General features: G+C 41.2%; 2 protein-coding genes across 3 annotated transcripts in view; one reads left to right on the top strand and one right to left on the bottom strand.

Moving 5' to 3' along the window:
• ATAD2B (ATPase family AAA domain containing 2B) overlaps nt 1–22,564 on the bottom strand; it is a 96,133-nt gene extending 73,569 nt beyond the window's left edge. For both annotated transcript variants that reach the window (XM_070732797.1, XM_070732798.1), the window contains exons 1-4: nt 22,086–22,564; nt 8,897–9,051; nt 4,241–4,287; nt 3,557–3,710 (exon numbers count right to left, since the gene is read on the bottom strand). In XM_070732797.1, the coding sequence (XP_070588898.1) occupies nt 3,557–3,710; nt 4,241–4,287; nt 8,897–9,051; nt 22,086–22,271 (542 nt within the window). In that variant the 5' untranslated portion in view covers nt 22,272–22,564. The remainder of the gene's footprint in view (nt 1–3,556; nt 3,711–4,240; nt 4,288–8,896; nt 9,052–22,085) is intronic.
• A 135-nt stretch (nt 22,565–22,699) lies between these two features.
• Nucleotides 22,700–22,789, top strand: part of UBXN2A (UBX domain protein 2A) — a 48,255-nt gene continuing 48,165 nt past the window's right edge. The window contains exon 1 of the mRNA XM_070738520.1: nt 22,700–22,718. The gene's annotated coding sequence lies outside the window, so the exon portion shown is untranslated. The remainder of the gene's footprint in view (nt 22,719–22,789) is intronic.

The raw sequence follows: 22,789 nt of genomic DNA, 5'->3' as shown, positions 1-22,789 counted from the left end.
CTCTGAAAAGGCAACAGAAGCCACTGGAGTTCCCTAGCATGAAGGCGAGCCCAGGGAATGATGCCTATGCATGACACCATCTTCCCCAAAAGAGAAGATAGAGTAACTATGGATACTGAAGGATTAGATAGAATGTTAGAAATTAACTCCACTATACTGAGTTTTCTCTCGGGAGAGAGAAAAACCTGGGAAGATTTTGAATCAATAATGGCTCCCAGGTGAGGAATGGAAGTGGAAGGTTGGAGGTGACTTTTTTCAAAGTTGATGGAAAACCCATGGTCCTGAAGGACTGACATGGTGACAGAAAGGTCTGATTTCACTCTCTCTAGGGAGTTCCCATGAATTAAAATATCATCAAGATAACATAAAATGTGGATGGGAGACGCCCGGATATAGGCCGCCAGGGACCCCAAGAGCTTTGTGAAGACCCGAGGGGCCGAGGAAAGGCCAAATGGCATCGCCCTATACTGGAAATGCCTGCCTTGAAAGGAAAAACGTAAAAATTTTCTGTGGCATTTGGCTATAGGAATGTGAAGGTAGGCCTCAGTGAGGTCTAAGGAGACCATGAAATCTCCCGAGTGAATGGCGGCCAAAATAGAAGACAAGGAGTGCATATTAAACTTCCTATATTTGATGAATAGGTTTAGTTTCTTTAAATCCAAAATGGCTCTCCAACCTCCGGAGGACTTTGGAACCATAAATAGGATGGAGTAAAAACCTAGGCCCTTCTGACCGGAAGGGACCGGCTGAATGGCTCTAATGGACAATAGATGAGAAATGGCCTCCTGCATACGGTTACAATCTGAGGATGACCTGGGCGAAGGGCAGGAAATAAAACGTTTAGGGGGAGGAGAAATAAATTCTAAAAGAAGGCCTGTTTGAACAGTGTCAATGACCCAAGGGTCCTTGGAGGTGAGACGCCAATTTGAAGCGAAATGAGCTAGGCGACCCCCTATGGGAATGGAGGAAAGATTACCATCTAGGTTTTTTTGAAGCCCTGTTAGAGGAAGCTCCCCTTTGGAAGCGAAAACCTCTACCCCTGGAGTTCCTACCTTGGGAACGAAAGCGGGGGGAATACTGACCTGGAGATCTCTGATAGGAAGCCGCTTGATCTTGCTGGCGCCCTGGGCGACGAAAGGACTGCGTTTTAGTAACCTTTTTTGTGGTTGGGCCCAAAACCTTCTTCTTGTCTGTGGTCTCCGTGAGGAGAGGATCCAGAAGATCACCGAAGAGAAGGTCGCGCTTCAAGGGGCCCTGGGATAACTGCCACTTTTGGCGAACTCCCGCTTGCCAAGGGCGAATCCATAGGAGTCTTCTTGCCGTTGTAGAGGCTGCAATAGACTTAGCAGAAAATCTAGTAGATTGTAAGGTGGCATCAGCCACGTACTGGGCAGCTGCAAAGACCTTGTTGAAGTCTTGTTGACCTCTCAAGTCATCTGGAGGAATGTGCTGTTGAAGTTGGCGAAGCCACAGCAGCATGGCTCTGGAGAAGAAGGAGGCTGCTGCAGAACTTTTAATGGCCCAGGAATCAGCGGAGAAACCTCTTTTGAGCATTTGCTCGATGCGCTTGTCCTCTGGACGGAGGACTTCCTCCGCCTCGCCTGGCACAGCCGCTGCCGAGTGAAGAATTTTGACAGGTTCATCTGGTTTGGGAAAAGATAGAAGCTCTTCATAGGAAGAGGAGAGTTTATACAACTTTCTGTCCTTGGTAGAGGGATTAAGGCCAGAGGCTGGAAAATCCCACTGTTTAAGTAAGGCATCTTTAAATAATTTAGGCATAGGGATTACCTCGTTATCCTCCTGTTCCTCTGTGAAGTAAGGTAAATTCTCCTCCGGGGGATCAGTGGAAGTGGAGGCTTGTTTCTCCTGGGCCGCTAATCCCGTAGAAATTCTAGCTTTGAGGAGGAGAGATTTGAATAGTTGAGAAGGGAAAATAGTAATAGGAGGAGGGACCTTTATTTGGGATTCCTCGTCCTCAGATAAGCCCTGGAAAGGGTCTTCATCCTCCTCTACATCCTCATATTCATCTTGGGAGGACTCTGAGTCATCCTGAATAGGAGCTCTGACCGCTGGGGAAGAACCCAAGGGGCGGGAGGAACGAGAAGGAGGAAGAGGTAAAGGAAGCTCATTGATGGAGGAGAGTTTGGCATCAATGGCTTTGGACAACACAGCAAAAATAGATTGGAACTCAGGAGGTAAACTGGAAATATCAGCAGAAATGGCAGAAGAATCCCTAAAGGCCTGGGAGGATCCTGGCTGGGGGGAATCTTCCATAATATCTGGTTCCTCTGGACCTATGCCCCATAGGTTAGGTTGGGGTCTGTCTAGGTTTGGCTCATCCAGAGATAACACAGGGACCCCAGAAGGAGGCAGGCTAGAGGCCTCTGGTGGGTCTTGACTACTGATTACTTGGGCCTGCACTTTCAAACGTTTTGCTGATTTATCATGAATCTTTTGTAGGGCTAGGTCCCTTCTCTTCTCGGCCCTGGTGACCTTGGTCGAGGGGCGGGCCCCTGGAGAAGAGGAGGAAGAGGCCTGGGGGATACTAGTAATCTCATCGCCTGTAGGCCTGGCCTCTCTGGGACCTTTAGTTGTGCCTCTCTTGGGAAAGGTAGCCATAGTCTGACAATTAACAGAAGACAAGGCTGAGCCAATAATTAAATTATAAGGAGAAGATTTCAAGGACTTCCCAAGAGGAATGGATCCTGCTTCGAGGCCTCGAAGCTGCTGAAACGTGAGGACAATCTGGGCAAACCCAGAGTTCGTGCCCCCAAATCCAGCGGGGCCAGCCTCCCTAAACTTTGCAATTAAGTAAAACCAAGGCACTCTGGTTGGAGGCTAGGCCGGTGGAGAATTTAGCCTGGGACCCCCAAGGCCCGCTCCCGGATCCACGCGGTGGACTGAGGCCTACGCGGCTGGCAGAAGGCCAACACGAGAGGCCTAGATATTTTAAGAAAGGGCGCGAAGGCCTTCGCGCCAAAAAAATCGCTTCGTAGAATTTCTTAAGGGGAAAAGCGATCGACTAAGTCCAGGAGACTAAAGGCGTCCCACTCCGCAGGAGGTATTTTATAAGCCCTTAAATATATTTTTATACAATAATTAAGCAATAATCCAATAATAAATACTTGCACCAGGACCTCCAGGCCAAGGGATTAGAAGAATCCACAAGCGGCCGCAGGAATCGTAACCGGCAAAACCGCCGGGGGAAAACGAAACCGCAACTTCTCCCAAGTAAAAAAGCCTAGCCGCTTTTTATTTTTTTTCCTTTTAAAACGGCTGGCGCAAATAGTGCAAGTAATACAATAAAGACAATAAATCTTACTACTTTTTTGAAGGAAAGATCGAAGGGAAGGTGTTAGAATGTTGAACGAGCTATCACATACAACCGCAGGATATGCGAACTGAGCGAATTCTGGGGAAGGGGCGGATCCGGCAAGCTTTTTTAATACTAGGCTCAGTTCCACCGGATTGGACATGAGCAACCCATGTGACTGCTGGACCCGCTCCTTCAGTACGGAGAATTATATACTGTTATTATTGCACTATTGCAACATACCTGTTTACCAATTGGTCAAACAGTAAACTCTGATTGAGACTTTCGAATCTGTTTTTTCTAGATCGACAGCTTTTTCTAATTTCTCTGCCTCCATTTATACAGGCATGGTCACCGTCTCCCTTTTTTTCTCCTCGAAGAGAACAGCTTTTGAGAGCTGCAAATTTCAAGTTATAATATTAATACTGAGAAAGATAAGTATTTAGGATGTGTATAACAAAGTGCATGGACTGTTGCAAATGGGGATCAGCTGGGTTTATATAGTTCTTGTTGTTTTAATGATTGAGCTACCCAGAGACTTATGATTAGAAAGGTACAAAAATTGTGTAAAATATTTACACAGACAATTATACATAATCATACTATTTTATCCACAATAAATATTTCAATTTTAATGATACATTTATATTATTTTGCATGCCAAATTTCTTTGAGGGATTTGAGGTGAAATCTAAGTAAAATTAGACTAAATAGAATGGAGCCAGGAGCAACAAAATGGAAATAAATGAGGCCAGTTTAACAAAAGTGGGTACTTGGTTATGAAACAATGAATGTAGCCCTTTTTAAAAAAAAATTGCACTGAAAAGAATAATATATTACATATTGAAAAGTTAGAGTGACAGAAAGAACTTAAAAATATAAAAATGCTAAACATCAGAATAAGTAATTTAACTATGAAGTACTTACATAAACTACGACCATTTGGTAGAGTAGCACCAGATTGAGAAGTTAACCTAAGAACAATTTAATTTGGAAAATTAGTTTGCTATATTAAAATTACAATTCATATAATATTGATATTATTTATATTCTCAAGTGTTACGTATTAGACATAAACTGTTATAACTTCAACTCTCCAAGTAATATGAAAACTATGTCCCACATGTGTATTTTAAAACAGTTAAATAAATTTATGCTACTTGTACAAACAGGGAGCAAAGCTAATTCATTAAAAGCAGGAAAATGAATTTTTTTCATTACAGATGTCCACAAAGGAGACTACTTTCAAGTGATTGAGAAAGCCAATTAAAAATGTAATTTATTTTACTTTTTAGTTGAATTATGTAGTCAATTTAGTAATAATTTTTAGAATATCTCTAGAACCACAGTTTCCAAAATCTTTGTGCAGCTTGGAGTTCAGGTTCTCTACCTCTGGTCTAAAGCCATCAATGAGTAAGTCTGGTATCAGTCTTTAAATATGGTATTCATTTATGAAGTTTAGCATTCCTAATTTTTTCCCTTTCTAGGAAGCATTCAAGTAAAATATAGGCTAGTCAGTTTATTCCCTTGAAATAATGATTTGCATTGATCTATCAACATGTTTCAAGCTATGTCAAGCTACTAAATACAACATTTTTAATTTGTATGCTACTGTGATAAATACTTTTAAAAGCAAACATTTGGAAAAAAACCAGTTGTAAAAGAAAAGTTTAATTAGTTTACACTGCTCAGTTTATATGTTCCAAGTGCTATATAATTCAATCTATATTTTTCTTTGAAAAGAAAACAAAAAACTTTCATAATCACATTACAAAATAGAAAGTAACGTGTTTAATTCTTAGCATCATCAAAAACAGCTAAATTTTTTCCCCTTAGTTTGAATCGTAATTATAGCAAAAGTTACATAAAATGATAGGGATTAAAAAACATTCAGAGTTCCAAACTGCAGTTTGAGTACTCCCAGGTCAATGAAAAAAATTCTTATTCTAGAATTTTGTCCTAACTCTGGGCAAATGGACAACCTATTGTGAATTTACCTACACCCAACCTAATATCCTACTTTAATGGTTCTAAGACAAAAAAAATAAAGGAGTAAAGAGATTTATTTTGATGTTCACTGTTTTCTATTGTGGAATGTTCAACATCTTTCAAATTTTCTTCAATTCGAAGATAGAATACAAGAAATATTCTAATGGAACATTTTAAATGGGATTATTTTATTCCAATTCAAAACATTTTTTCTTCTATTTTGTGTACTTACTGAATAACAGGGACATTCCACGTGGAATGTGCTAACTAAAACTAATGTTACAAATAGTACTAATCTAATATTATGAATAGAACAATATCTACTATATCAATGAGATGAAAAATGACAATAATCAAAACCTTGATTTTTAAAATTTTAATATGCTTTAGCTACTGTTACAAATTGCAACATTATCACAGAAAGAACTTGTAACATAAAAACTTCAAATAATTTACTGTCCATAATAGCAAAGGAATTAAACTGAAGAGAAGATATAGATAAATGCAGCGGTGAGCTAGTAAATGCATAAAAACAGGCTCTTCTGGCATTATTCACTTGGCTATACTACTAGTCACCTAACAGCTGATTGGTACAATACTGGGTATAGCAACTCAGCTATGCTATCTAATGGCTTGCAAAATAGCTTAATTTACTGTTTGTTAGAAAATTTAACAATAGGCTCTCATGAGCAATACAAGCCTGTTCCAGTACATCATTGGATGTATGTGTATATCCCATTACCAATGTTATAATAAATCCAGTCAGACTGAAGAAATATTTGCTTTTGATGCAAAGCTAGGAAACATATCTGTAAAAGCATTCAGGTGCCATAAATAGGAAATTCACAAGTTCCCATAGGCATATTTTTTACATGAAACCCAGCATCTAAGGATAAACAGGGATATCAGCACCGAAGCTTTCTGTACAAGTAGTCTTCAATTTATGACTGTAACTTAGCCTGGCAATTATGGTTATGGGCTGTGTCAATCATAAAGCAGTTCATCATGGGATAACTGCGATTTGACAATCTTTTTTTTTGCAATAGTCAAACACAACAGTTGTGAGGTGAAAGAAGCAGTTGTAAGGCAAATATATAGGTTGTTAAGCAAACACTGTAGTTGTTAAATAAACCTGGGTGTTTTTTCCCCAGAAACAGACGTAAATGTCTTCCAGAAAAAAAGTTGTATTCGCAGTTACATAACTGTGGAGTGCTGCAAACCGGCTGTAAATGAGGGCCAGTTGCCAAGCACCCAAAATGTGGCCATGGGACTGCTCTGTGTGTGTGTGTGTGTGTGTGTGTGTGTGCGTGTGTGTGCGCTCGCATGCGCGCACATGATGTCAGAACTTAAAAAACAACCGATAAGCAGCTTTTCAGCAGCTTTGTCCTAATTTTGGTCATTAAGCAACTCAACATAATTTGGAGACTTTCTGTACCCTCTTCCTAGTTTATTCTCCATGCCAATACTACAGATGAATGCTAGTTTTAAAATGTTGTTGCCATTGTAAGTATTACTGCAATCAAAACAGCATGTGTCATCTTTAAGTATTCTTGGCACAGAAATCAGGAAACACACACAAACACACACAGATATTGTGTCTCTTCAGAAATATTCAGTATATAAACAAACTTTGTAAAATTCTGGGTTTAGTGCTCACCATAGAAATAAGAGCTCTTAATTTTCCTTTCCAGAGATCAAGCATTCATTGTATTTTTAAATGTATAATTGTAGAATTCTTGCCTGCCCTACAGCATATGAATGTTAGCTTTTAAAAAATATGGGAGAGGGGTGTTAGATTTTTCTTGTGTTTCTTTCTTGGGGGCAGTGTATACATCATCACTACCATCATTACAGTATTCCAAACTGTTTCTCTCAGCAATATAACAACAAAATAGAAGGATATTTAGATATTGGCTCTAATTAGCATAAATAATATGGAAATTATTTATCAAGATAAATAGTAAAATTTAGCAGTGCCATTTGTAAAAACATCTATGAGCCTTTCACTTCTGATTTCACACAATTCATGTTTAAATGTTCCTAAATAATGGAAATTTAATTAGGCATAATGGTCCTCTTGAAATAGACATTGTCTCATTTCAACTTTGGGGAATCAGAAATACAGTGGTCCCTCGATCATCGCGAGGGTTCCGTTCCAGGACCCCAAGCGATGATCGATTTTTCGCGAAGTAGCGGTGCGGAAGTAAAAACACCATCTGCGCATGCGCAGATGGTGTTTTTACTTCCACCGCAGCAGCGAGGAGCCGAAGATTGGGGTTTCCCCGCCGCCTCGCTGCTGCCGCTTGTCCGCGCGCGCACCGCCCGGCCTTCCCCCGCCCACCCCGTTGCTCTCGCTGCTTCCCAGCTGGGAAGCAGCCCCCGCGCGCGCGCCGCCCGGCCTTCCCCCGCCCACCCCGTTGCTCTCGCTGCTTCCCAGCTGGGAAGCGGCCCCCGCGCGCGCGCCGCCCGGCCTTCCCCCGCCCACCCCGTTGCTCTTATTGCTTCCCAGTTGGGAAGCGGCCCCCGCGCACGCGCCGCCCGGCCTTCCCCCGCCCACCCCGTTGCTCTTATTGCTTCCCAGCTGGGGAAACTCCACCATCTACGCATGCGTGGCCATAGAAAAAAGGGCACGCATGCGCAGATGGTGGAGTTTACTTCCGGGTTGAAAACTCGCGAAATAGCCCTTTCGCGATGCTCGAGGACGCGAAACTCGAGGGACCACTGTACTAGCATTCATTTGTGCAACTCTAAATAGCTAATACAATTATTTTAACAATTTATGTATTATCTCTATCAACTCTGTTCTTAAAGTAGCATTTGTTCCCTTTCCTGCAGAACAAGTAACATGTGCTGAAAAGAGTCTTAAATAATATGTGGCCAATTCAACTCCAAAGCCTAATTTGTGTGTTTTACATTGGTTAAACTATGTAATTGCTAGGGAGCAATCTCACAAGTCAAATTTGGAGTTAACAGGGGGAAAAAGCTATTAATTTGTAGCAGAAACAAACATGGCTAATGCTTTCTATTGCTGAAGAAAATATGGAACTAGTTAAACTTATTAACGTAATACTATATGCATGGAACAGACAAAACTGTATTATGATCACAAGGAATTCCAGATGTCTTAATGTAAGCAACAGATGGAGTTGCTCTTTTTCTTTCCCACAAACAAAATTTGTCATCTGAAATAAAGTTTGGAGTGGGGGGGGGGAGGGAATGGAGGAAGCGGGAACAAGCTGTACCTCATGCACTTATGCATGAAGTCAGAATATATGGATAAAATCAGTTACTAATGATGAATTACATATGATGAGAAAGATGGGATGGGACTGTAGCATACCAAATTTAGTTTTCCCTTTCCCTACAGCATACACTGGATTTTAGTACATAGGCTGGAACAGAACCCAGTATAAGGAGGCTATTTTAAGCAGGAGAAATATTTCTTTAAAGAGAGTAAAAATTTTGCATTAATCAATAATTTAAGCTGTTTAAGAAAATGATCGAAACTATGTATGTGTGAGTACACGCAGACATGCACGCACACGTACATACACACACACAGAGAGAGGTTTTTAAAATGTTTAATATGCTTACCGGGACTGACCAGTTGGGACACTCCATTCCTCTCGCTGCCCAGTACTGCGAGATTTTGATTTGTCTTTGCATACAGAATCAGCATGTTTCAAGGTACGTTTGGCTGGAGGAGATATGTGACTATCACTCAAACTACCATCGCTACCATCATCTCTCTAGAGAGAAGAAGAAAAAAAGAGAACAGTTAGTAGTCTCATTTATGACATTGTTCAAAATAAATATTCTCCAATTCAGGAGGAGAGGAAGGAACTGGTTCTTATTCAGATAATAGTAATCACCCTCACCTGAAAACTGTAAATCTAATTCCAGGAAGGAAACACAAGAGAAATTGAGGAATTTGCAACAGCTTTTTCTAGGGATTAAATCAGATTTGAGTTTATTTGTTTGTTTTGTATTTATATCTCAGAAGGATCAAATGTATTTCTTAGTAATTTACAAGATACAATGGTACCTCTACCCACAAACACCTCAAGTTACAAACTTTTCTAGATAAGAACTGGGTCTCTAGAAATCTCCTGGGAGGAGACAGGGCCGGAAAGGTGGGGAGAAGTCTCCGTGAGGCCTCTCTAGGAATCTCCTGGGAGGAAAAAGGGCCTCCACCCTCCTTGTGGTTTCCCCAATCACACGCATTATTTGCTTTTACATTGATTCCTATGGGAAAAATTGCTTCTTCTTACAAACGTTTCTACTTAAGAACCTGGTAAATTCGTAAGTAGAGGTACCACTGTATACAGAAAATTACTGAAACATCAACAGTAGCTTAATTTTAAAGTGTCTACTATCAATAAAACATAATGGAGTCATATTGAATTAATATAGGCTTTAATGGCTAATTCTGCATTTTAAATGAATTTTCTTAGTGCAATCAGGGAGGGAGCCAATCTAATTTCCACTGGAAATGATTTCAAATGCCAACATTTATATTAACAAATATTTTATTATTATTACTTCAATTTATACTTTATCATTTCAGCCCTAGGGCAATCAAAGTACTCATACAACCTAAAAATGAAAATGAAAACTAATTTAAACATTAGCTGAAATGAACAATTAATATGACTTGAAACATGAATTAAAGAATGATATAAAGAATATCAAAATTAAGAATGATTACATTAAGTGAATAGAATATAAATTACTAAAATTGATTTTAGGAAATGTTTCCTATATTGAATTTTATGGTGTTAACTCAATATATATATTTGACTTTTACTTTACACTTTTTCTAAGCTCCATACTTATGTATAGAGAAGGAGCTCTCCTTAAAAATATCTGATACCCAATTTAGAATTTGAACCAGTGGTGAAATCCTTTTTTTTTAAACTACTGGTTCTGTGAGCATGGCATGGCTTGGTGGGTGTGCCAGGGGAAAGATATTGCAAAATCTCCAATTCTGCCCCACTCTGGTGCCAGCTGGAAGTGGTATTTGCTGGTTCTCTGAACTACTCAAACTTTCCACTACCAGTTCTCCAGAACCTGTCAGAACTGGTGTATTTCACCGCTGCTTTGAACACAGGTGATTAACAGGAGGATTGCTATCTTATTTCTCTCAATAAAAATGCACAGGACAACTTTGAACAGTTTGGCTGGTGGAAGTCTTGCTCTTTTGGGGAAGTCTCACACTAAATAAACTGTTCCATGCAAACATAAGCAAAAAACCAGGAGTTCTTACCCTGTCTTGGTCATAACGTTCCCCCCATATTTCAGTAACAAGAAAACTATGGCTCCCCACAAATAATTACAGAAACTCCACAACTTACAACAATCTATTGAACAACTGTTCCAAGTCACAACAGCACTGAAAAAACTGACTTTCAACTGCTCCTTGCATTTATGACCATCACAACGTCACTATGATCCCATGATCAAAAATTTCAACCTTCCCAGCTAGCTTCTAACAAAATCAATGGGTGAGGAGCTGGATTTGTTTAATGACATTCACTTAAAAGCAAAAAAAATGGGTGTAAAATTGGCTGTGACTCACTTAATAACTACCCTGCTTAGGATATTGAGAAATGTTGGTCCCAATGGTGGTTGTAAATCAAGGACTACCTAATATATCAGGGAGAAGGCTTCTCTCCATTATGCTCCATACACTTGATATCACTAGCCAACAAAACATGCAGAGGAAAATCAACACCATTTCTCCACTCCATTTGCAGACATACTGTCACAGGGCTTCTGAAGTACACAGAATGGTGTTTCTGAATATGACATATAAATAAACAAACAAACAAACAAATAAATAAAATTGTATGTGACAGTACAAAACATACATAAAATAAATCCCTGCATTTTCTTCAACAATTACTCAGGATGTTTGTACCATTCCATACAAACATAGTTACCACATTCAGAAACTTCAGATATATTCCATACAATAAGAAACAGAGTTCTGGAGGAAAAATAACTATATACTTTATTAAATATTAAATAGTCAACGGCCAAGTCATACCCTATTCTGTACACAAAGGTGTGTCTATACTGTTAATAGCACACAAAATGCTGGGATTCAATCTTGTAAGGGTTCTGAGTAATTCCATTCTATGTAGAAACTGAAGCTACACAACTGGTTTGAAACCTGTTTCAGTGGTGTGGGAGAGCTCAACTAGATAAAGCAGACAAGGCAAAAACATTACAGCCTCATTGCCTGAAGTCATTAAGCAATTTTCAATGTAGTGCAATTAACACCAATAACAGTGAGATCCAAAGGTTGTGAACCCCCCCACACACACTTCCGATAGTTTCATAGATATTTCTTCTTTATTTCAATGACTATTTCAAGACTGCTCAATAGGCACTTCTTCATCTTCTAAAGGCTCCACTAAAGGTTCATCTTCTAAAGGTTATTTATTTATTTTATTTATTTTATTTTTATGGCGCCCTTCTCCTTAGACTCAGGGCGGCTTACAACATGTTACCAATAGCACTTTTTAACAGAGCCAGCATATTGCCCCCACAATCCGGGTCCTCATTTTACCAACCTTGGAAGGATGGAAGGCAGATTAGGTATAAAATTGTCAAATTCAATTTCAGTAAGAATTAAAAGGTTTGTTCGGGTAGTTATCTCACAAATGATAAAAACTTAGGATGTGTAATTTTACCCAGGTAAAGCAAATATAGATAGGTTTAATTTTTTTCTGAATAAGAAAAATGGAAGAGAAAGACTTTTTATCCTCACTGCAACCCACCCCCTAAAAACATTAGGATTATTGCAATGTACTCTACGTGAGGCTACTGTTGAAGGGTGTTGGGAGATTACGAATAGTCCAGAATGCAGCTGCATGAACCGTTATGGGTGTAGCTCAGTACACCCATAAAACACCAATGCTCTGTGTGCTGTACTGGTTACCGATTAGTCTCCAGTCACAATTCAAGGTGTTGGTTATCACCTATAAAGCTCTACATGGCTTAGGACCAAACTATTTACAAGACCGTCTCCTGCCACATACCTCCCAGAGACCAATAAGATCCCACGGGGTTGGTCTTCTTCGGGTCCCGTTGACTAAGCAAAGCAGGTTGGTGGGACCACAGGGGAGGGACTTCTCTGTGGCTGCCCCAGCTCTATGGAACCAACTCCCCCCCTGCCGATGTCCGTACTGCTCCCACACTACTGGCCTTCTGTGAAGACTTGGCTTTGCCAGCAGGCCTGAGTGCCATGAATATTAACATCAGTCACAACTGAAATATGTTGAGTGGTATGCATGTCATTTGATAGGATTGTATGGTGGGTTTTATAATGGGGTTTTTATAATTTGGTATTTATTTGACTTCTTACTGCTGTTGTTGTATTGTATTTCATTTTGTCGTAAGCCGCCCTGAGTATCAAGGTATTGGGCAGCATAGAAGTCTAATTAAATAAATAATAAAATAAATAAAATAAATTAGAAAAAGAACTATACAATGCTAGTGAATGTTATAGAGCTATGATGGGAAAAGCAAAGGAAAGGGAAAATTTTCACAAAAATCTACTTGAAAAATGTATGTTATTCTTAATCAATGGTTTGTCATGTGCTCTCAAAATGTGTTACAGAAAGACTGGAAATCATTATAGAGGTATAAAGAAATATCATTTTCTCACTGCTATTCCTCTATCAAAGTTTACCAGTCACTATTTTTTTCTGTTCAAAATTACTACAACCTCCCTCAGGATCACCACAGGGCTGTGTCTTGATTCCATTACTATTCACTTTGATGACCCAGAACTGCTGTACCAAACCTGCTATGAATCACATTGTGGAAATATGCAGATGATACCGCAGTGGTGGGTCTTATCCAGGGTGACAATGAAGATGCTTACAGGGAGGTGATGCTTACAGCTCTGGTGGACTGATTCAATAAATGTAACCTGGTTCTAAAAGTTAATAAAACAAAGATCCATCATAGATTTTTAAAAGAGTTGGCATAGTCATACTCCATTCAGTATCAAGGATGTAGCTATAGAGGTGGTCAACATTATTAAGTATCTGGGGGTGCAGAAAACTAACAATCTGAACTGGTTTCTCCACTTGTCATCCTTAGTGAATCGTGCAAACCAGTTTCTGCATTTCCTGTGTCGGATTAGAAGAGCATACGTTTCTCCTGTCCTGGCCACCTTTTAGAGAGGCACAATTGAGAGCATTTTAAAAAAACTGTATCACTGTTTGGTTTGATGGCAGCAGTGCCTCAGAGAGTCCATACAGAGAGTGATAACGACAGCCGAGGAGATTATAGGAAGCTCGCTTCTTGTCATTCAAGATACTGCTTATAAGCAATATGCACTTAGAACGCAAAGCGCTGTTAGACACCTCACACACCCACTTTATCTTCTGTTTCTGTTGCTCCCCTCTGGGAGGAAGTTTTGGAATATTTGTAGCAGGACTACAGATTCTGTATCAGCTTTGTTCCCTATGCCATTCTTCTAGTAAACTCACAAGATTCGGTTTTTTCGCCATGTACATGTATGTATACATTTGAACTAGAAGTGTTGTTTCTATATGTCACATAACATACGTGGATATATGGATAATTTTGTATATGTTTGTTTGTTTGATTTGTCACATTTATATAGTGTACATTGGAGTGGTGACCCTTTGAGAGCTATACGCACCAAAATTTCATTTCAATGTATGCTGATTAGTGTACATTCAAAGTGACAATGAAGTTATTCTAAGTCTCAGAAAGAGCGCTTTATGACCCATAAAGCACTTTTAGCCCACATAAAACTTCACACTATTGTCCCATTCCCCCCATTCACATGACTGCATTTTCTAAAACAAATTAAGCTGGCAGTACCCTCTATGTAACCAATATTTAATGTATAAAAATAATTAGGCTGAAGGATAGATTATAAAAATTATATACTGTATTTACATAAAGCATTTGCTTTTTTTCTTTTAGTTTTTTAAAATATAATTCAAGTAGAGTATTATCCAGCTGAAACAACAATGTACTTCTCCAACTAATATATGTTCTTCTTCTTCACTTCCTCTTTTACCACTTGAGGTATTGAGAGACCTCTTTGGATGACAAGAAAAATGGATGTTACTACTGTAATTAAAACAATAAATGGAAAAAGTATGGTTTCTTACTGGTCTTTTTCTCCAATATTAATGAAGCAAAATAAGAAAATATTCTTAATAGTCCAAATAATCATGCTCTCCACATATATTAATTAGATGTGTTAGTTATCTTATGAACAAAGTGTATTACAATAGCCAAGCTGTACAATTTTAAAGGAATATTTTATGTAGTGGAAAAAGTCAATGTTTATTTTTAATGAAAAAACACTGGTCATAAATCTGAAGCAAAACTATATGACTGCCTTTTTTCGTTCTTCAAATATATTACTATCTGAGAATAAAATTAAATACAACTATATCTGGGAGTTAAAATAAAACACTAGAAGGAAAAGAATACTGCTAAGTATTTTGGAATCCTCTATACATTTCCATGCCAGAAATATAAAACCTTGGGCAATAATCCAACAAAATAGGTTTATTTGCCACCAGAGTGTATTTTTCACCCTCTCTCCAAAACCCTGCATGATGCCCAAATTACTTCAGAAAATTTATAAATCTCCTAAAGCAAATTTGGCAGGACAAAATATGTCTGCTAGAGGAATACTGTCTTCTCACCATAACTCTGTACATTGAAATGATATCATTAGGTTAATCCCTGATTTGGAATGAATTAGCTACATCAAACTCTTCCAATTTAACACCAACCAGGTATCTCACAATTACCATCTGTCTGGATGCTCGGTTCTGAATATTACTTTTAAACAGCTTATATTTGTGTTATATACCTTAAATATTTCTGGAACGGAATACAATGGGCCACACTGTATTTGTTGATGGCCTTTGGCAGAGCCAGGTTGGGGATGGTAGCACATCCATCCTTGTGCTTCTCAATTACTCAACAACTTTTGCAGTGGTGGGCTCCCACCAGTAATTGCATGCAGCTCCGCGGCTCTGGCACGCAACTGTGGGATTAAGCGCAATTCTGCTTCCATATGGGGAAGCAAAAAACCTTGTCGAAATGCGCATGCACAAGCGTCCCTGTACAAGATTTTGCTACCTGCACAGGTGCATGAAGAAAAATTGTGCTCGATCCCGCCAGAGCCGTGGAGCTGTGCACAATTAGCCATACTGGCAGAAGCCGACCACTGATTTTTTAAAATCATCAATCACAGTACAGGTAGTCACAGTACAGGTAGTCCTGAAGTGGAGCCAGCAATCTGGGCATAAACCAAAGCAATCGCTAAGTGAAAACGCAATTGTGGTTTCAGCTTTCCTTTGCTTTACAGAACTGGGAAGATCTTTACAGAACCTTTTTCATCACTGATGTAACTGTTGCTAAATGAAGCAACCAGTAAAACCTAGCCTCCTGGACTAGGAATCAGAGGCTCCAAGGCACAAAATTAGATTGTTTGAGGGATCATTTTTCTCCCATGGTTTCTGCTTATAAAGTAATAACTGTCAGAGATGGCATATTCCAAGTTCCCTTGATTTAAACAATGCCATTTATCAGTATCCAAGAAACATACCTTCTATATCGCAGTGCTTAACCCAGGGGTCGACAAAGTTGTTCAGAATCTAGGAGCCAGCCAAAAAATTTAGGAGCCAGAATTTTTTTTAAGCAAACTTGGTTTTTAATTTAACAAAAAAAACATTACAAACGTTATAAACAACATTTTACTTTTAAAGATAATAAATATTATATTTTGATATTTTAGATTTTAGGCAACATTCTAGTGTTTTTCACTTTGCGTTTTGTGGCCATGAACATGCCTTGTGATTTTAGAGCTGAAGTACCAGTGGTCCACAGCCTTGGCAGGATCAAACGCCTTCACAGATGGCCCATTCATGGTGATCATAAACAAGTCACTTAAACTTTCTTCTTGCATCCTTGATCTGAATTTATTTTTGACCATGTTCATCAAACTAAATCCTCTTTCACAACATGAGGTTGAGACAGGGAGCACCGCTACAATCGACAACAGGTTTCCCAGAACTGGAAATCTCTCGGTGTTGGAGAGTGCCAAATCCAGAAGCTCACACAGTTTCTTTCCTTTTCCAAGGACCTTAAACTCATACCACTCATTGAGGAGTGAGTGAATGCATTGGTCATCACTTTCAGGTGGAGATAGCTGTTTACGAAAATGATGAGCCAATGCAGTAATCTCAACCACACCGTAGTCCGGTGTGGTTGAGATTACTGGCCCGAAGGGAAGGAGCGGTTCGGGTTCCCCGCGCGGCGGAAGGAGAGGCGCCAGAAGACTGACGGGTTTCCCGGCAGGCCAGTCCGGCCGGCCACCCATGCGAGCGCTTTTCGGCGACTGTTCCGGCCCGGGAGGTCCCACAGGACGCACGCCTTCGCCGGGGTTCAGTTGCATCAGGGGGGGAGGCTTGGGCAGCGAGAAGGGCAACGGCTGAGGGGAGGCCGCAGCAGCTGCCGAGTCTCCACCTGACATCGCTTTCACCCCCTCCCCCCGGCGCAGGCCTGGCTCCGCCGAGCCGGCTCTGCTGTACTCCCGTCGGGATCCGAGGGGAGACCGTTAGTCAGAAACCGAAACAGAGAAGAAGGAAAGGGAGACCGGGCCGGGGACGCGGGTGAGGGGGGGAGGGGGGAGGAGGGGTTACTGGTCAGAAGTCACCGCGCACGCGGCCGGAGGAGGAATGAACAAAACCTCACGCCGGGAGGGGAGGGGCTTCCGCTTCTCTCCGAAGGCGGGTGAGCGGCCAAGATCGGAGCGTCTGTGTGCGGTGGGGGGGAGTGAAGGGGTTCGAGTAGGAGGCGGAATGGAGGCAAGGGGGGGAGGGAGAGACGCACGCAAGCGCAGGGGACGCTGGGAAAGCAGCTCGCTCCGAGGTTGATGGGCGGAGCTACGGAAGCCAAGATGTACCATTTCTGGGCGTAAACACAAGGCGGGAAAAATATACTGTATACATACAGTACAGCAGGCAACATTTTCTAGGCGCCAGACAACATTTTCTAGGCGCCACTGGCGACCAGGCGCCTGGGTTTGTCGATCCCAGGCTTAACCTTTGCAAAAGGATCCCTTCAGAGATCCATGTGATTCTCAACCTAATGGCATTCCAAAAGGTCTTGAAACCTGGTTGTTTCCCACAGTAGGGTAGAGTACAAGGCGTGCCAGTGACACATGAACTTGTTTTACCTCAGTTTTGCCAAAAACTGGCACTTCTGGTTTTCAGCAAAACCACACAACTTGGTTTATTTAATAAATGCTGCATCCACTTTACAACTGACCACTACACCACCACCACCACCAAAAAATGCCTGACTTGTTGTATGACAAGTATAATATACAACCATAATGAGCAGATTCCATTACGGACATATGCTGAGGACTACTTGTATGTAGTGCATTGATGGAATAGATGTTTACCTTCTTTATCACTATGCTTAATATTTTTGTTGTTATTAATATTGTGAGCAGATTATACCTGTGTTGGATGACACCTAAATCTAATAAAATAAATAAATTTACATCATCATCATCATCATTACTACTTGTACGGTTTCTCCTAAAAACATATTTTCAATATTTAGCCATGTGAGTGCCTTTAACTAAATTTTTTATTCGGATGCTCGGTAATTAATTTTATGAAAGTCCAGTTTACAATGAGTATAAATAAGATGCAACTTAGAAAAATATGGAACAATATTTTCATTAACTGAGTACAAATTTTATCAAAGTATTGCACAAAGTATCACTAATTAAGTCCACAGCATATCTAAATAAAATCACAATGAAACAAGTTAAATCAACTTAATATTTATTCTACACAACCCTACATTAATATAGAAAACAATGCGAAGCAGATATTCAATAATAACCCAATACAGTAATAGATTCTTAACCATAAAGCCTTCTGTCCTAAACATACCGGTATTTTAATTACAAACATGAGGAAAAACATGCAGTTAGAAAATTGGAGAGTTCCTGCAGCCACCTGTGCTCTTCTTTTCCTTTGCAAAGAAAGCCTCTCACTCACTCACTTTTGGTTCCAAAGTATTTTTCAAGAGAAGACAGTGTACAGTATACGGTAATTGCAGAGCAGGTAAGTTTAAACTAGGAAGGGAGGGTGGAGAGTAATCTGGAGAGACTGGATATACAGTACAGTAATCTGCTGAAGGCAACAAGGAATCTAAAGCTAGCAGGATGAGGGAATAGAAGGGATGGGGTGAGGAGGACGAACACACATAAAAACCAAATGCTTGCAATGTTATTAGATTTGCTGCTGAAAAGATGTGGTTAATTTATGTTGATATAACCAGCTCCATTTTCAAAATCCCTGAACTTTCTAAGCCTTCCAACAGACGCCTAGAAATAAATCTATAACCTCATTTAAAATTTACACTGGAAAGTGCTTTCATATTTTTAACTCAAGATTTTCTGGATGTCTTGCAAAGAACATGCATAAGTTCTGCACGTACAATCTTTTTCAGTGATACTAAGTAAGAATTGCTAATTGTCCAGAGAGCCATAATTTACAAAGCATCATTATATTTATTACAATGATAACTTTTATGTCTACATCATAGATAACGGAATATATGCTTTCTCACTTATAAACAGAATGACTATTTGAGCCAAAAAAGTTACTGTGAAATACTTCACATTTTATCTGACACTTTACAGCATGGATACATATATTTTTTAGGTTGAAAGATGCATAATTTTATATTTTTTCTTTTTCTCTTCAATCATGTCCGATTCCTTCCGTAGGCATAAAGCCAGACTGGTGATCTTGGGCCAATCATTTTCTCTCAGCCTTACAGAGGAGACAATGGCAAACCCCTTCCAAAAGCTTTGCCAAGAAAATAGCACAGACTTGTCTAGGCAGTTTCTGAGAATCAAACAGGACTAAACAGAAGAGAAAAAAGAGGAATGAGACTAAGGGCCCTCTATCAGGCCAGAGTAAAGAATATTCAAGGCATCTAAGGAACAACCTTTCTCAGATTTAGACTGAAATAACAGATCCAGTTAAGGTGAGAAGAGCATTGTTTTTCTTGGTTACATGGCAGGAACTCAGGTCTATGACTCCAGCTAAAATGGATATAAAGCTTGGAACTGTTAAGCTGGTCACCTGTTTGTTAGTCTCTGCCTACCCTGGTTTTATAAGATTGGCTCAGGAAATTAAACGCAGTGGGGTCCATGCTGTGCTATTGGCTTCTTTGAATGATTAAGTGCTTCCACCAGCCTTTAGGTAGTCATGCACTCTTCCTTCAAGAACTGATCACTGAACTCAATCATCCTGGATAATACTGATCCAGTTTTCAATCTTCATCTTTTGGGAAAGAAAAAGATCACTGAATAGTGGTAAAACTGCAGCTACAGAGGATCTTGGTTTTAACAAATTATCTGGATCCTTTCAAAGTCTGTCTCCATTCACTACTGATGACCTGTGGTAGAGGTGAGTTAGGAGTGGTGCAACAAAATGGGCTTTTTAGATCCCTCCATGGCTGTCATCCTCAGATCATGAAAACAGTGAGAGTTGGAGCACAATGCTATCATAGTTCTCCCCTGTGGCCAGTTCTAGTTAGTTTAATAAATAGGTAGACTAGACACACACACAATTTGTGAGGTGTCTCAAGAAAGATTTGAGCTCAGGTATTACCACTACATTGATGACACAGATTATATAAGTTAATTACTGAACAATTAAGCAATGGTGGTCTAAAAATTTCACAAATAAAAATTGTTCAATTAGTATGTAATGCATCCATCTCATTACTTTTTAAGCTCCAAACATTTATTTCTATGATGCAATATCAGAATATTCATTGCTGCATTACAAAATATGAGGTTCAATGTGATATGTACTTAGTTTAGAAATAACTGAAGTACTTTCAGTGTATAACAGGTTTTAGCCAAATGTTATCAGACAAGTGAGCAACTTTGGGGTACTACTTTTTCAAAACCATTGGCAAAAGATTTTCCAGGAAACCAACAACAAAAACAGATCCTCACTGCTGTCCTATGTCTGTGTGGAAGTTGCAGACACACTGGCCCCTCATTATAACAACCAAGAGAGCTTTTAAATTCTCTCAATGCTCTGCAAGATTGAAATAGCATATGGATTCACCATGTGAATTACATTGAACTATATGATTCATCCTGTTAACACACATATGGAAATAATTAAAAGCAGCTATTTTTAAAAGTCCATCAAGTAATCACTTATCCAGTTTTTCATCAAGGTAAAAACAATGAGACCTGCATCCAAAAATATAAAACGTTCAATTAAAATGTATAAAATAACCCAAAGCATTAGATGATCACATTTACTTATAAATCTATTTATTCATTTCAAACACAGACTGAAAAGCATAATAATAGTCCTCCACCTAACAGTTCAATTAGTCACCCTTCAAAGTTACAACAGCACTGACTGGCCATTTTTCACACTTAGGACGATGGCAGTATGCCCACAGTCACACCATCACAATTCAGACACTTGTCAACTGGTACTGATATTTATGACAGTTGCTGTGTCTCAGGGTCATTTGATCACTTTTTGTGACTTTCTGACAAACAAAGTCTGTGGGGAAGCCAGATTCGTTTACCAGGTTAACTGCAGTGATTCACAGTAACCAACTGTGGCAAGAAAAGTTCTACAATGGGGCAAAACTCCAACCGCCTCGTTTTGCAACACAAACGTTGACACATTTTGGTCATATTGGGACCTTGAAAGATTCCAAAGGTTAACAGCGTTCGGGCGGGGGGACGGGGTAGAAACGAACAACGCTCTTCCAAATGACTTCAGAAGTTAGGGCAGTTTTAAGTCACTTGTGTTTTTCTTTTAAAATGGCACTTCCACTTTCAACCAGAGAGGGAGCTGTGCTCCAAACCCAGCTTGCCGCCTGGCACAACAGACACAGAAATGTGGGGGTGAGAGAGGGGGGGGGGGACACACCGCTTGTCTTGTCAATTGTTCACAGCCAGGCAACAACCCCCCCACACACATACACACTTTTTACGCAAACCTCTCCCCCCACTCCGCCGCCGCTCTTCGCCCGAGCCAGGCTGTCCTTTGCCTCTTCCTCTTCCCCGCTTGCAACGACCGCCAGCTTCTTTTTCAGACGCTCTCTTAAGCGGCCCTACCTCAAATGACCTCCCTCACAAGCGCAGCCCGCCTCCCTCTTCTCGCCCCCCCCTCCCGTCCTCCTCTCTCCCTGAGCGCAGCGCGCGCTCTCGCCGCTCACGTCTCCCACTTGCAAACATTCCCCAAGGCGCCAAACGGCGCTTCTCCGCCACAACCACTAGCGCTCTTCCTTCTCCCCCCCCCCAAATCAAGACCCCCGCTCGCCCGTCTGTTTCCCCCACCGCACCCCGTGTCACTACTCCTCACCCGCCCTCGGGGGCTTCGCAATCCCCTCACATCCACAGCAGGAGAGCCACAGACTTCAAGCAGGACCCCCAACACCACATACACACACACCGTCTCTCCCGAGCCAGCCGCTGACACTCCAACCTTGACGGCCGCACCGAGACAATGAGACGCCGCTCCGCTCCCCTTGAGGAGACGGCGACGACCCCCTTTCCCTCACCCCAAGCCGCCCGTCAAATGACTCCACTCCTCGGACTTTCTTCCCGCTCATCCCGGCTTTGGCTCCCTCCGTCGAGCCCACCACCCTGTTCCTCGCCGGGCGCTCGCCCCCGTGTTTCTCGTCGGCTTACCCGGACCGAGTCCTCATCCTGAGCGGCTGCCGCCGCCGCCGCCGCCGCGGCTGCTGCTGCCGCTGCTTTAGCGCTAGTCCTAGACAAGCGGGTCCTGGATGAGATGAAATGGCTGCCGGACCCCGGGGCCGCCACCGCTTTCCCGGAGAGGCGCTGAGATTGGGAGCTCTTTCGGGTGTTCACCATGGCCTCACCGCAGCCACCCCGGGAAGGGCGGCGCTGCCGCTGACTCCACCGCCTCTGCTGCGAGAAGCGACGCCGCCGCTGAGCCGAAGAACGAGGGCCCGAAGGCGCGGAGCGCTGCTCCTCCTCCTCCTCCTCGTTCTCAGCTCCAGTCACTACCCACCACTAACTGGCCGCCATTACTCGTTCTCTCGCCCCTTTCTCTCCTCGGTCACGGCGAAGCCTCCCGCTTCCACTGCGAGGCGCTACTCCGCCGCCGTCTCTCATAGGGCCGCCTCTTCTTCCACCTCCTCCCTACACCTGGCAACATAGAGCAGGAAAATGATGAGGGTGTGACAGGCAGCCAGAATTTCCGGTGATGATTGAAAAGCCGTCATAGGCCGGGAGGGTCTATGAGCCCCGGTGATGCCGTTCTACATTTTCATCTCTATGGTGGAGGTTCTCTATACTGTACAGTACCTTTTTTTTTTTTCATCGGTGAATAAAGGGGAGGGAAACCAGTCAAGTTTTAATCCAGGAGC

Source organism: Erythrolamprus reginae, chromosome 1, assembly GCF_031021105.1.
Source record: "Erythrolamprus reginae isolate rEryReg1 chromosome 1, rEryReg1.hap1, whole genome shotgun sequence".
Lineage (NCBI taxonomy): Eukaryota > Metazoa > Chordata > Lepidosauria > Squamata > Dipsadidae > Erythrolamprus > Erythrolamprus reginae.
This window is presented reverse-complemented; position numbering and strand designations above follow the sequence as displayed.